We start from the raw sequence: 13,141 nt of genomic DNA, 5'->3' as shown, positions 1-13,141 counted from the left end.
TATGTTACATCGTTAAAATATGAAAATAATTATATAAGGCAATTAAAATTTAATTTATTTAAAGTACTGAATAATATTTTCTACATAGTTCAAATAAAAAAATCTTAGTTAATTAGATCCTAAATATTAAAATAATTAATATGAAATATATTATAATTATGTTAAATAATTCTAATATAGAAGGATTAAGAAGCTATTGGCTAAGATAGAACACCTAAATATTGGTAAGCAATTCCCATATAATTACTACGTTTGACCCAAAAAATATATAATGATAGGACATTTTATTATAGCATCCATAAGATTTTGTTAATTGCATCCTTCCTTTGGTATCTAGTATTTCATAAAGTTTTCACTAATAAGCATTAAAGTAGTTACCGTAACAATGGTTGCATATGTATAATTTTTAATTTTTACAGCAATTGTAGAATAAGATTGTACTTGTTCCAACGCGTAATGCTTTTTCTCTTTTTCATCCTAGCTTTCGTTAGTAGTCTATAAAAGTAAACTTTGATTTGAGTTTAAATTTCTAACTATTAGAATTTTTATATAATTTAAATAAGGAAGGATTTTGATTACCAAAAATTTAGTTAACTTTAAAATTTAAAATATTAGGAAAATAACTTAAATTACTATTTTGTCCAGTGTAAAATCTGTTTTTAAAGGGTAAAAAAGACGAACGATATTTCGCTAAGGGCCTTCGTACTTTTAATATAGTACTAGTTTCTCTACACGTGCGTTGCACGTGTATGTTCGAGTCATATAATACACGATTTTGTAAAATAATATCGATATTATTAAAGAAAATATTTGAGTAAATAATTATACATGACATAATAAAGTATATGTGAATGATTAATGTTAATATCATATAGTACTTTGTTTGTCTAGGTTAAAATGATTGGATCGTTTGAACTTACGAAGATAACCAATTAATATTTAATTAGATAAATGTGATTTTCAACAAAATCTCCCTATAAAGTAATAATTATATGATATAGTTATATTTTTAAAATTAATAATTACATTATCTTATTTATATAGTATAAAAACTAATATTTTTTATGAAAAATTATATAATTTTAACTTACCTTTTATTTGTAACTATTATCTCTCTTCTCCTACTTCATCCTTCTCCAATAAGTAATTTCTTTGTTACTAATATGAAAATTACATATGAAAACTATGAGAGTAATATAATGATAAGTATAAAGTAATTGTGGTAAAAAATAATTCATAAATTTCTATAAAGAATTACCACAAAATAGTGTCGTCACTAAATTTTTCGCCTCCTCCAAGGATAAGCCATTTGAATTTTTTTAATTCGGAATGTCATTGTCAAATTTCTTTATAAAGGTATTGTTAGTAAAAGTCATTTCGATGTCTCTATGCACTATGTGGTTAGGATTAACACGACTTAATTGACCAATAATAATATTATAGCTCTTATTTGATTCAAAAAAGTTGTTATGTTATTCTCGACAACTTAGCGGAGAATATAAAACAATGGAAAACTCCATTCAGTTGGCAGGATAATTAGTCTTATGAAAAGACGTATATAGAAGGTCATTTTTTTGTTCATATTGAATATGTCGTTATCAAATCATATGTCAATCTTGACGTGCTTTGTAGATGACAATTTTTTAATGAGAGTCATTATATTTTTGGTTACTTTAGTCTAGGATAGCTAAAAAAGGCAAAACGTAGAAGTTTTTTAAGACCTCGAAGTTCTCTATTCCTTTGTTTCAAAGACAGACAATTGGTTATAGTCACAAAAGTAACTTAAGCTAGCCTGGCCTTGAGGATGGTTGTTGGCTTGTCCATTATTAGGTGAAGTAATGTTGTTAGATCCTTCTTTTATTTTATGCATATGCGCGTATTGAAATCCCGTAGTTTTTAGTTCTCTCTTTCTCACACACACATGTATATATGTTCGTTGACTCGATCTTCTATTGGACTACTTTTTGATCATGAGTTGATTCATTTCAAATGTTGAGATCGATCTATTTTTATATATGAATGAAGACTTTCGCTCTGATTCGTCTCTCCCCCTCCAATCCAATCAATTTCTAACTTTTTCGAAAAGAGGTTTATTCCTTCCTTGATGCTATATTATATGCCAAATGTTGGAAAATCGAACAAGTCCTCAATACCATGGAACGTATTCTATTTGTGTATTAAGCGAAAAATGTGACTTGTCACTTAGTCGTGTTGTGGGAAAGGCTTGCCTATGACGCTAAACCCAATTTAACTTCTAGAGGTTTTTCGGGGTGTCGCGTGCGATGCCAAGGCACAAGCCAAGACTGATGTGCCAATGCAATGTTTTCGGGGTGTCGCGTGCGAGGACGCAGCCATGGCACGGCGTCGGATGCTGCGGGACATGGCACGGCGTCGGACGCTGCGGGACATGGCACAGTGTCGGACGTGGCCATGGCACGGCGTCGGACGTGGCCATGGCACGGCGTCGGACGCTGCAGGATAAGGCACGGCGTGGTCGGATGCGACCATGGCACGACGTCGGACGTGGCAGGACGTGGCCATAGCACGGCGTCGGACGTGACAGGACATGGTCACGGCACGACGCAGGACATGGAAGGGAGTGGTCGGACGTGGAGTCACACATTTATGCATATCTTCAATTATTTTCTTCTACTTTTGATGCACATGCAAAACAATTATGCCTTAAGTTTTTAATACGTGGACCTTATTATACACACAAAAATGTATATGTTTGTAATGTTATAATAGAAGTAGGTTAAAACAAATGGTCTTTTTAGTATTAATCATATAAGCTAAGGTATTTTCTTGATTAATATAATGAAACTTTTACGAAATTACTAATAAGGTATTGCCAACGTAATGTTTTCTATGGAAGTCAGTATGTTATTAAAGATATTATTTTTTGTTATATTTCATTCATGGAGTCACATGTTATGGAAAATAAAGCATTGAAATAAAATAAATTTAGTAAAACTTGCAAAGAATCATGAAATATGTGAAAATGATATAATCTCGGAATAAACTAAAATGATACTCACAAGATAAAAGCAAGTCCGCAAAAATAAATATAATATAGAGTGGTGTTCAATAGATTCTCTATGAAATCAACTCACTTTAACATCAGAAGTTAGACCAAATTGGGGAAATATAGTAGAAGATAAATACCATAAACTTTAACTTTCATGAGATAAATTAGTTAAATTTATACCAGAATAATCATTTCTATGAGAAGTTGGCAAAAAGAAGATTTCTTTGATTTCTCTGTTTGTCGATGATGCCCATCCGTTGGCTACTCTATTAAAGCATTAACTCTAAAGGTTGCTAACGATTAAAGAATATTATTGAATGTAACGGTTAGTTATAATACAGTTGAAAGGACACAACTATTCTAAGAAAGAACACTTCAAATTAGTTTTATTCTTTTTATTTGAATATAATTATTAACTAATATTTAAAATGGGTAAAAGATTCCATCATTTTTTTGGATATTTTTATAATTTAACTTAAGGCTTAGGGACTTCCCACTTTTAATATAGTATAAAAGATAGATAGATAAATATAAATAATATATATTAGAAACTATAATTTGCATTCCATGATTGATTGCAAGTACGTTGATCCAGTATTTTATCATACTGAACTAAAAAACGGATAACATCAGTGATAGTTTTAACAATCTTTTGATTCGTTGTAACTTTTTGAATTACGGTATGTTTTGTTGAGGTTTTGTTTTTAAGATGAAATATTCTTAAAATGGGGGTGAATGGGAAATGGAGGGAAAATGAAATTTTGAGTAAAATTTTAAGTTTCCCCCTCTTGACAATGAGACATTGTCCCATATTGGAAGAGGAAGACATTTTTGGTGGGTATATATATAATTGCTCTTCTTGTAGCTCTTAAAGAGTTAAGAAGAAAGCAAGCCTTGCGCCGTCGTCGTCGTCCGGCTTCGGATTTGGTCAAATGATTGATTGATTAATTTTTTGGACCAAATTTATTTGTTAATAGTAAATATTAACGTAAGATTATCCGCATTTGTAACGAATATTTTCCAATCCGTGTATTGACTATTTGGCAACCGCCTAATGCTCTTCCCACCATGAAGTGCTTGCTCCACAAACATGAAGTGCTTGCTCCACAAACATGTAATGCTTGCTCCACCATGGAGGGTGGACGTTTGGTCTTCTTCAACATTTTGCTGCTATATATATGTGCAGCAGATGTTGAAGAAAGACACTCAACACACAACATACAATTCGCTCAAAAAATTGGCTATACATTGCACTCCTTCCTCTCAGCATTTCCATACAATTTTCTGAGTTTCTACTCCTTCGTTCTGCATTGTTTTAACTTCAAACAAAGCAACTTTGTGTTCGCTGAAACACTGGGGTTTGAAGTACCGCTACACCAGTGTGTTATTCGTTCTATCCTGGGAGGAAATAATCCATTACCTTAGGTACTAGGAGGGGATTAAATTCCTTAAGGAAACACTGTGAATTCAGTGGGCTCGAATTTATTATTGTTCATAACGTTAACTTATATTTTGCAAAATTATTATTTACAAATACAACAATATTGGCGGGAATAACATGTTTGAGTCTGACATGAACTCCATCTTGTTGAGCTTAATTTTTGTAATGGGACTTTACCATGTATGCTCGATTCAAGTTTCCAATTTTTAAGACACAAATGATTACAAACTAGTACATATCTCCCTGAAGGTAGTACACATCTTTTCCCCCAAAATTCTCACCAACAAGCTTTGAAAAATATTCTTCAATATCTTACTTTTCATTGTCCCTAACTTTCTATTGTAATCCAATATTGCATGTTACTGCCAAAGCAAACTCTTATCGTTGGGCATTGAAGAAATTGCAGAGTTTGCTTGATCTAATTTGGACTAAAAATTATTTACAACTATAAGATACAAAATCTATCAAAAAGGCTAAAGAGCAAGTTAGAGAAGGAACTAACAAAAACACTCAATTAATTTAGATGACAAGCGATTACACCTGAAATGATAACATTCAAGCTAATGCAGGAGATATCATTCGTTGATCATTGTGTTAGTCTTTGCATCTCATTTTGGTCATTCAAAGTCTCAATAAGAAGAGGAGGGGCGTATTGGGCAGTTCCTTGGTGCTCCTCTGAGTCTTGGCAAAATGAAAGTATTATGGTATCGATTGACATCTCCACAACGGCAAAGAAAAGAGTTGCCACAACGTAGCCAAGACTCCAGCAGACCTGCATTAGAAACACGGATCAAGCTAGATATACTATACTTATTATCTAGGCATTTACAGATTCGCTGCAGCAACATACGTTATGTATCAGTTAGTCTTGCATCAATATCATAAGCAATCATCAAGTGAAATCTTCTAACCACACCTTCCCTGAATTGTATTCTGTACGTTTATAAATATAGATCGTCTTTCTCTCTGTATAGTTCTACACCTTGCATAATTTGAAGTGGTAATTAAATTGCTCAAAGGATCTGAGCACTTTGTTAATTTTTAGTTTTGTAAAATAGATAGTTGCATCTGCTTAAATGGATAATCCATCCAACAGAATTAGACTTACCAGCACCGGGAATATTGGAGATGAGATCTTGTTATGTCCAGACTTGTACTTGTGAGTATCCAACATGAGAAAAGCAAAAAGTGCACTTGCAAGACTGACACACAGCTTCCCAAGAAAGAGAATAACATCGCCAATGACATTCACCTTTCCAATCCGAAGGATGTTGCTGATAATGAGATCAGTTGCAATCTCAGAAGACTTGAAAAAGCTCTTTCCTGTTATAGCTATCTGCAAGGTAACAAGCACTATCATAACTGATGCTGTTACTACAAGTCTAGATCATGTGTACAATGATGTCATGCAGAGGTAGAGCCAGGCTTTGAAGTTACTGGGCTCGGGACTCTAGCCTTTTTATGTTACTGGGTTCTAGAGTAAGAATTTGTACCTATTCAATTCTTAAGACAAATATTCAGTTTGCACTAAAGCTATTCGGTTCGGCCGAAACCGTTACCGAAGCTCTAGCTCCGCCCCTGATGTCATGTTCTCATTAAAAAAAAAGTATGAGTTGGGACTATAAAAGATCAAGGGCTAGCTGGTGGCAGCTAGTCGCCAGAAAAAACAGCCCACAGTAACAATGACGGACATACCATAGAGCAAGAGACCTAATTAAAATTTGAAATCTCATCATAGATTTGAGAGAAACAACAGGCGTTACCCCTTTCTAAAAACAAGCAGTTTAATATCATTCAGGACCTTAGGAATTTAGCACCAAGAATTGTGAAAACAAACAAAGTGTCATGTTTTTTTCAAGCATGCCACACTAGACTTGAGGAACATCCAATGGGATTACAACATTTTTTACTTACCAAGATGTAAGCATTACGATTCACAGATTTAATGATCCAACTAATACACCGCAGGCAACCTTGTGAGGAATTATATACCATTCTTCCAACCCAACTTTCTGGTGCTGAATTAGCAACTTTAAGTTTACGCCGGAGTGCTTCAAGTAGAAACCTGATAGACTCTATAAATGAAACAATCAGTGAACCAAGAGCAACAGATCCAATGCTGTAACGTATAAGCCGCTTCATAGAGGAGAACACTGGGAGAAATGAAATTTCTGGCTGCACTTGCAAAAATAGTAGCTGATCAGTCACAAGAACATACACAAAAAAAATACTCTTGTATTAAATCAGGAACTTTTTTATCTCAACAATATATGAAACAGGCTACTAAAGCTGATTGCATGCGAGTATCAAACGATAAACATGATTAAGAGAGGAAATAGCAGAAATTCAGAATGATTTGGAAAAGATCATCTAATGATAATTGAAAGAAAGTAATATGGACTAGTAAGAGTAAGTTAAACTAAGCAAAAGATGAAATAGTTCTGGAATGTAGAGATGAAATTATTCATGTATATATGTTCAAAAGCATTGCTGGAAAAATAAGAGATCAGGATTTATGACCTACCGATGTTCCGCCTCGAGCCCAATAGTATGTAGCAACAGAGCCTGCAATGACCGTTGCAGAGCTTGCCACAAAAAACTGTGTGGCCCAGTAGCAGCCAAACAAGTGGAAAAGAATTGCAACACCAATATGAGAAGTATACTGGATGCTATATCCGCAGCAACGATCACAGCTCACCCTTTTTGATTTAAGATCATAAGCACAGCAGTTGGTGTTGCAATCATTCTGGACAATCCGTCCAGAACTAAAAAGATGAAGTGCAGCTGAAAACCAAAACATGTAAAAGATTGCTAGGATAGCATATGGAATGATGGGGAAAATTATTAGTGCTTGCACTTCTCCAATGACCTTAGCAGCTACCTGCAATTTAAATGCTCAATCATCATTTTAAGTAAATTTATCTAGAGATAAGAAACTTATACTCAATCCATGAACAGGAAAATAGCAATATGCTATGAAGTCTATCCTTCATTATCTAGGGAATATAAATTAAGATGAACTACTCTTCTAGGTTAACGTCTTGCCTCAGAGAACAGAAGACGTGTTTTCTTAATGTAAATCTTTATTCTTATAGTTATTCTGGTGTTAAGAGAATAAATTTGACTTCATGAAGATACAACTGAAATAAATGCATAGACATACAAAACATGTAATACCAAGAAATAGTCACAAATGCTCCTTACTCTTTTTCTGCAAATAGGAAAATTCTCTCTGCATGAGCATAAACTAAGTAATTATCTATAATATCTAGAATCTACCACATGCTTCTCGTGTTTTTGATAGTCTTTATTTTCCTTTTTTTTTAAAGAAAATTAGATGACGTTTATCTAGGAAAAGGGATTTACAACATTCATTTTGTGTATGTGGGGGTCATCATTTCCATGTAAAAGGGCAGAATAAAATCAGGTCATAAAGGGATAAAATATAGAGAGGAAAAAGAAGAAGAAGATGAAGAAGAAGTTTTAGAAGGTGTTACACTCTGAACACATATAGCACAGTTCTATAAGGCTCAGAAAGGGAGAGAGATGGACTTACCTTCAGGACAGAAGTAGCCATAAGGATACGCCGCACTATAGCGATGGATGACAAGACCGAAATTATCATCACAGCAGTCATGAGAACAGCAGCAGCATGGAGGTGACTTATTTCCTACCAAGTAGATAATCTGATTAAATGCTACACCAAACGAAAAGCAAACTATTACATAGAGAATAATGGTACAATTGAAAAATCAAGTATACCCTTGCAGACACATGATAATACGGATCATGTTCACCAATAATGGGGGAGATAGAGTCGTTCCCAATCCATCCAGCTTGACAGGAAAGAAGGATAATTTTATCAGTTTACTCAATGGAAAAGATATGATGTTAAATTACACAACAAACAATAAAAAGATTGTAGGACTATGACCAAATCTTCACGGATTGGAGGAAAAAAGTAGGACCTATATAAGAAAGAAAGATTATGCTTTATCAAAAAGAAAGAAAGTATTGCATCAGGAAACTGATATATCCTAGATGAATGTGCACAAGAGAAAGCAGCAGCTCTTATACATAAATAGGCATCATGTAGGTCTTTCTACTAGTATTTCTTTTTTGATCAGGGCCTTTTACAATTTCTATTATCTATCAAACACTTAACTTGCAAAACTTCCAGTTTGGACTCATTTGGCTCCTTCAATTAGCTTTAGCTTTTAAGGTCTGTTTTTGGTGCTGTTTTAAGAAAATAAAATTGGAGGGGAATAGAAAAGGGAAGGAAGAAAAAGAAGTTATTCTTCCCATGAACCACTCTTAGTAGTTAGTACAAAGGTGACTTTTCTTTAACCCTGGGGAAAAGAGGGAAGGGATGAAGCGATGGGGTTATGGTGAAGAACAAAAGGCCAGAATGACAAGTCGTAGCTGTCCCAGGAGCCTATTGGACATAGAACTACAAATAGGGGGTATAAAGTTCGTCAGAGAGTACACCATCTCAATTACAAATTGGACGTAGAACTGAAAGTTGACATGAATTACAATTACACTACATAACAACAGAGGACAAGCATTAGGAAAGAGGGCCTAACCTTTCAGGTAGTAGAACATTGTGACTGAAATAATAAGGGCATTAAAGAGGAAGACAGTTATCCAAGGCATTGCAGCCACAAAGTGACGAATCATCAAAAGCCATATCACTGATAGAAACACTGGCAAAATTCCTCCACAAACAATCAACACTCCCCATGACTTGCCAACATCAGCTACATATCTCTGCAAATCAAACTCAAATATGAAATTTGAAATCTTAAATATCAGAATGTGATACGATAGAGACTATAAGATACCACGTTTGATATACTATGTATAACTCGAACATTTTAGCCTTCCATTCTTTTAGTCACCGTTTGACCACTGACCACACATGCGAAAGGAAACACATTTGTTGTCTATGAAAATGAGTTACACTTTTACTGATTGGAAAAAAAAATCCTCAGTTTTTGTGAACCTTTTTACATGCGCTAATGCATCCTGATGCAGTGCAAAGTGAAAACGTCATCTACAGCCAATGAAACGGGCAATTTTACCACTATCACTCCTGAGTGTCCCATTTTTCAAAGGAAAATTTCTAAGAAAATATATTAGCTGAGTACTTTAAAAGCAAAACAAGAGAACAGTAAGTCACTCAACCCTTAATACCAACGACCGAGAGTTAATTACGCCATGGATGGATTTATCAACTGCAATGTCCTCAACAATGTTAACACCGCCCATTTCCTTCCAATGCCGCAAAGACACATTTGATGCACGGGCAATAAGCTGACAGCTCCAATAAACTGGCACAAAAGGTTTGAAGATTGAAAAGTAAATTAAATATCTCAAGACACTCGAAACTTCAACAGGAAATTAAACATCTCAAGTACTTAAATCAATCACAAATACTTAAACAAACAATATGCTTGACATTTCAGGCCACAAATGTCTTCCCCAATTAATTTGGCTCATCTGTCTTCACTTACCATTAACACTTGGAAATATGACAGGGTAACAAGGACCTTGAAGTTGAAGAGAAGTATTTCTTAGGTCCGGAGTAAGGTCTGCAAAATAATCATAATTCCTATCGATCCAGTCATCTACTGACAGGCGAACCTCGCCCTCCGGATAGTCACACACCCAATTTAGAGAATCTTCTGATGGGATAGGACAGTCCATTAAGCAAATGGTCCTGGCATTAGAAATCTTGGCCTGGTTATCTTTTGAACCACTTTCGTAAACTTGATTAGGGTTCAACCAGTATCTGAGTTCCAATTCACGAAGATCTGGATCAGCATGTGTATCACCACAAACATTGCCTTTATAGTCCAGCCCATATGTTAGCCTGCTAAGCAAGATCAGATGCAAGAGAAATACGACAAATGAGTGAATTAGTATATCCGTAGACAAGCCTAAGATATTAGTTTTGCATGGACAGGCTGAAAACACCTCCTCTGGTAGAATGCTATTTGGAGAAAAGAACAGTTCATAGTTGAGCAAGCAGAACACTAAAAGATGATGACATAATTAAGTAGATATAAGTGTGCTTTCTCTAAAAGCTTAATCTTTTAGATGAAATGGTTACACAATTCAATATAGTATCAGAAAACAGTTTAAGATTCGAGTCTCAGCGCCTATTATCAAAAAAAAAATCCACATTTTTGGCCATGAATAAATGAATCAAGCCAACTGTAAGGGGGCATGTTGAAGACACAATTGAGTAAATATAAGTGCGCGTTCTCTAAAAGTTTAAGCATTTAGCTGAAAAGGACACACAATTCACAATTCTGCAATTCCTATTTTCCCCTCTAGGAAGTACATTATCTTGTTTCCAAAAAAGGAGTTTATGTATACCATCTTTAACTGAAAACTTTGGACATAAACCCAGGTTCCTTTAATGACAATCTCAATCACAAAGAGCCAAAAAAGAACAAATCTTGGGCAAGAAAAAGGACATTCTTTTTTCGACTTGTGTCAAAACTTGTTGCATTCTTTTCACCCTTCAAAAACATAACAAAGGTAACATCTGAAACTTGCAGTCAGCACAAAACAACTACAAAGGAGTAACCTTTTCAAAGAAGAGGTGGATTAAAAGGCATATATGAAGCTCATAAAACCCCAGATTAAAGTAACTCAAGATGCAACAAAAAGAAGGGGAAAAAAACATCTTACACTAAACACATTAAACTAACAGATCAAAATGTAAAAGACTTCACAGACACATTTGGGCTATGAAAAAACAGTAAAAAGCAAGCAACTTTATCATTTCTTTTTTATTTTCTTTGTGTTTTACCTCAATGGGTTTCCTTGGTTAAATCCAAAGCTGGAATTGACAATCATAGCAACCCAGAAAGCAATGAAGATAACAAGAAACACAACATCTCTACATTTCCTGTTGTGTTTGATTATACCATCCCCTGTTTGTGTTGTACCATCACTTGAAGGGTACCTCCCTATTACTGCCCCTAAAGGTCCTCTCATTTTCATATATATTTTGCAAATCTAAAGAATGAAGTAGAGAAAAAAAAAAGGGTTTTACAGAAATGGGGTTTTGGATTTGCACACAGATAAAAAGAAGCAAGATGAAAAAGAGTTTGTGGGGGAAGAACAGAAGAAAGAAGCAGAAAAGAAGAGTGTGAAAAGGGACAGGGGTTTATGGGAATATTTTCTGCTAATTAGTCCCACTAAGTTCTGATTAAAAATGTTACTACTTTTTGTGTGATGAAAACTTTTTTAATTAATAGCAAGTGTTAAGACAAAGATTGTATTGGATAATTTTTAAAGGGTAAGAGGACAGAATCTAATGCCACCAGGACCAGGTGAAAGGGGACTGGTTTGGTTTGAGCTTCATTTATTTTTAGACCCTTGTAAGTTAGTATAATACTAGAATTGCCCAAATAAATACTCTATCTATTTAGGAAATACGGAGTTAGATTGCTCAATATTCTTATAATTAGATTGCTTAGCTATCGTTAAAAGTAAATTTTAACTTTAAAAGAAAAAAAGGCTTCATTTCTGGAAACAATATTTCTTTTTTCAGTAAAACAGTCACAATGGTGTAAACAGCATTTTAAATGAAAGAATAATAACATAAAGGGATAAAATGAAGCTATCACGAAACAAGCGAAAGATATAGTAAAAGCTTTCACTTTATCCAAGAATAGATCATTCCAATGTCTTTACACACACGTCGGGAAAAAAGAAAAAAAATAGAAAAGAACATTGACTACAAAATCTCTGACTGGAAATATATATATTGGCGCTAGGTAATAAAAACTGTTAACCTTAGAATGCAATTTTAGAGAACACATTTTATCTTCAGTATTGCCAAGGATATTAAAATAAAACAAGTGTAAGAAGAGCAACCGAAGAGAAGAAACATTCCCCAGTCGCCGTAAAATATGGAGTTTGCAATAGTAGCACAAAAATTAAGTAACAAAGAAACAAAATACTACTGGGGTAATAAAAGCCAATAGGCTCCCCCTCGGCCCTCCTATATATTGTCAAATGGAAAATGACACTATCCAACGTCGGCGCCAGACCCACAAGCCCGACATATCTACGACTTGAGATGTTTGCGAAAAAAGTGTGAGGTATTATGTTACATCAATATTCAAATGGATGGTATAGTTATTTAAAAAGTTAATAAAAAGAATAACTTACTCCGATGCAAGTTCAAGTGTTTCTCTACTTGCAATAAGGAGTCATGTGAATTTGCATTTAGAATACAAAGTAACTCAACATTTTAATTGAAGTACGTATCAAGAAAGTAAAAAGTAATTACATATATTTAAAATTGCAGAATTTCTGGAGTTAAGTTATCAAAGTTATGTTATAAAGTTATTTATCCTTAAAATTGGATAACAATTAAACTTATAATGTAGTTTTAAGGACACGTGATTTCACCTAAGTAAAGCGAATCAGTGTTGAAACGGAATTCAACCCTCGAGCTAGGGTACCCCGAAATGATTGATACCAAAATAATTAAAAATAAAGCAAGTTGATGAACAAGAGAGTGTAAGCTAAAGAGAGAGCATTATATTGGCTTTTTATGCGAGGACGATGCCTCTTACAAATGGTTAATACTCCCCTTTATATAGTTGAGGAATTCTACTTATGGTATAACTCTAATTATATAAGGA

The 13,141-nt window shown here is 34.2% G+C and overlaps 1 protein-coding gene across 1 annotated transcript; it reads right to left on the bottom strand.

Annotated features, from left to right (window-relative positions):
- Positions 1-4,853: 4,853 nt before the first annotated feature.
- LOC104091841 (choline transporter protein 1) lies at positions 4,854-11,632 on the bottom strand. Its single transcript, XM_009597272.4, has 10 exons — positions 11,293-11,632; positions 9,986-10,344; positions 9,657-9,802; positions 9,056-9,239; positions 8,232-8,305; positions 8,026-8,139; positions 6,994-7,350; positions 6,384-6,644; positions 5,578-5,805; positions 4,854-5,241 (listed from the first exon to the last, which is right to left on the bottom strand). Exons 1-10 carry the CDS (start codon positions 11,484-11,486, stop codon positions 5,056-5,058), a joined length of 2,103 nt encoding a protein of 700 aa, XP_009595567.1. The 5' UTR covers positions 11,487-11,632; the 3' UTR covers positions 4,854-5,055.
- Between the last annotated feature and the right edge of the window lie 1,509 nt (positions 11,633-13,141).

This window comes from Nicotiana tomentosiformis, chromosome 7 (genome assembly GCF_000390325.3).
Source record: "Nicotiana tomentosiformis chromosome 7, ASM39032v3, whole genome shotgun sequence".
In the NCBI taxonomy this organism is placed as follows: domain Eukaryota; kingdom Viridiplantae; phylum Streptophyta; class Magnoliopsida; order Solanales; family Solanaceae; genus Nicotiana; species Nicotiana tomentosiformis.
The sequence above is the reverse complement of the archived record's forward strand: the minus strand, read 5'-3'. Positions and strand labels throughout refer to the sequence as shown.